General features: G+C 54.1%; 1 protein-coding gene across 1 annotated transcript; it reads right to left on the reverse strand.

Moving 5' to 3' along the window:
• Window positions 1–999: 999 nt before the first annotated feature.
• On the reverse strand, window positions 1,000–2,085 carry HO133_007087 (uncharacterized protein; the record flags this gene model as incomplete). The annotated part of the gene is made up of 1 exon (XM_037297981.1): window positions 1,000–2,085. One exon carries the CDS (start codon window positions 2,083–2,085, stop codon window positions 1,000–1,002), a length of 1,086 nt encoding a protein of 361 aa, XP_037156616.1.
• Between the last annotated feature and the right edge of the window lie 185 nt (window positions 2,086–2,270).

Here is a 2,270-nt window from a genome sequence, read left to right on the forward strand (position 1 = left end):
AGGGCCCCAAGGTACAGGGTTGCCTTCCGAAAGCAGGGTTAGGGCTCCACTAGCGCTGTCCAGGACTTTCGGTGCCGGCCTCCGTAAAGCAGGGCAGCTTGAGATTTTGTATAATACCGATACTCTCTGCGTTGCGCGCAAGTAAGAGATAACTTATCTATCTATCTTTGAAAGTAGGATACCCGACATGTTAGATTATTGATTCATGGGATGTACCGGGCACGCGGGTGACAGAGATACCTGCACACCTTGAAATTAGAAATTTGATGATGATTTCACAAGGAAGAACCCTAGCAGAAAGGTTTTGCGTTGTGATTCAAAGATTTTGATAACACTAATATACCGTTGCGCAAAAATTAATTCATACAGAGGGTATTCGTTGAGTTGTTCCAGCTGACAAGGTGAAGGGATTTCTTGGTGTGTGCAGGTATTTCTGTCACCCGCGTGCCGGGTTAATTGGGTACGGATATTCATGTACATAAAACAGGTGGCTGGTGGCTAGTGGCTGGTAATTACCAGCCCTGGTAATACGCGACATGTATGCAATAGCCGAAGGGGCTGGTATTGTAACAGCATGAGCCCCAAATTCGGCGCGGATCCGGCGCAATCCGAAGCGGATCCACGGCGCATCGTCCAGGGTGCCCGGCAACCCTTCAAGTGGGGCGTTATCCGGTACCTTGGCGCAGGAGGCTTGGCATGTGCAGGACTTTTGCTTGCCGACCTCTACAGCATTACTAAAATCTATCTAGATAAGGCAATCTAATGGGATGCATGCATGTGCGGAGCCCGCAGGGCATTGCCACGCTAGTCCGTAGGTTCGAGGCGGGAACAGTGACAAAGCTAGTTGGCCAAGAGCCTCAGAGGATACATCGTGGCCATTGGGTTGGCCAAGAGCATCTGCCCTCAAATCGTGACAAGTCCATGTTAAAACCAAGCACCTGGGTCCCTGACTTCGACGCCCAAATGGTCTTCGAATTACTGCCAAAGCCCATCGGCAATTCATCGCCACGCCATTGCTTCCCCCTTTGGCAGCACATCGTCAAGGAACTTACATAGTTGCGTACCATTAGGGTCCGCTAGCCCAGCCCTATATTTGTTCCACCAGTCGACGTTCGTCCGCTGCGGAGCCAAATTCCACGCAACGAGAGACTGCTCTTCCGTTCCTGTCAACTTTAATCGCGAATAAGTACGACGGTAAGATCCGTGTCCTTCTTGGTCGTCGAAACGCCGGACTCTCATCTTCGACCCGATGCGATCTTCGACGGCGAAGACACGAAAGACTAGCAGTGCCGTTGAGAGCAGTAGGACCACAACGGTAGCAAGCTGACTCGCGAGTGCACTCATGCCGAGACTGATGACGTGGACGCCAAAGCATAGCCACGCTATGTATCGAGCCAGGTGATAGCGGCGATGATGAAGGGGTACCGGTCGTGGGAGAAGCACCTTCGTCAAAATGCCTCGCGAGGTGAATAGCGTCAGAGCTTTGCCGTCGGGGAATTGGACCAGGCATTTCACACCTATCCGCGCCGGATCATGCTCGGGCACCGTACCGACCGCCGTATCAATCGAATGTACCAACTCGTGGAGAATGCACCGCCGGCACATGACCGAGATGATCAATGAGACGGCGTTTACGAATGCCCACCAGTCCTCCGTCAGGCCGGCAAGCAGCACCATGGACACCAGCACCACGCTCGAGACGATGATCGAGAGCGCATTGTCCCAGCGCGAGAACGATGCGCCTTTTGCATCATAGGCGAGGTGTAAAAAGGACGAGCATTGCGTGACATCCTGCGCGGCCAGCCACCTCGTGAACCACGGCGCCAGCTGCGAGGTGACGACCGCGTCGCTGAAATTGTACACCGCGTAGCCTGGCTGGGCTTGATTGATGTCATCGCCGGCGACCACGTTGAGGGCCAGGAAGGGGAGATGGTCCACGAAACGGTTCCGCGAAAGGCGGCCGACGGCTTGATCTACCGGGCCGGCGCCGAGGAGGGTGACCAGCCCGAGGGCGTCGATTTTGAACGGAGCCCAATTTTTGACTTGCTTGAGAGCGATCATGTGGTGCGGGTGCGTAGAATCCATGAGATGGGGAAAGGAAGAATGTGCAAAGGTCCCTGGAGATATAAGGCCGCCACGATTCCTTACTGAGGCGGTGCAATGAACGGCGCGGTCAGCTAGATCGCAAGCGTGGCAGAAGCTGGTTATTTTCGAATTTGGCTTTCTTGGCCCCCCTCGAGTGGCTGTACGAGCTAAGGGTTCATTCGAAC

The sequence above is a fragment of the Letharia lupina genome (assembly GCF_014066315.1).
Source record: "Letharia lupina isolate WasteWater1 chromosome Unknown contig_3, whole genome shotgun sequence".
NCBI classification, from domain to species: Eukaryota; Fungi; Ascomycota; class Lecanoromycetes; order Lecanorales; family Parmeliaceae; genus Letharia; species Letharia lupina.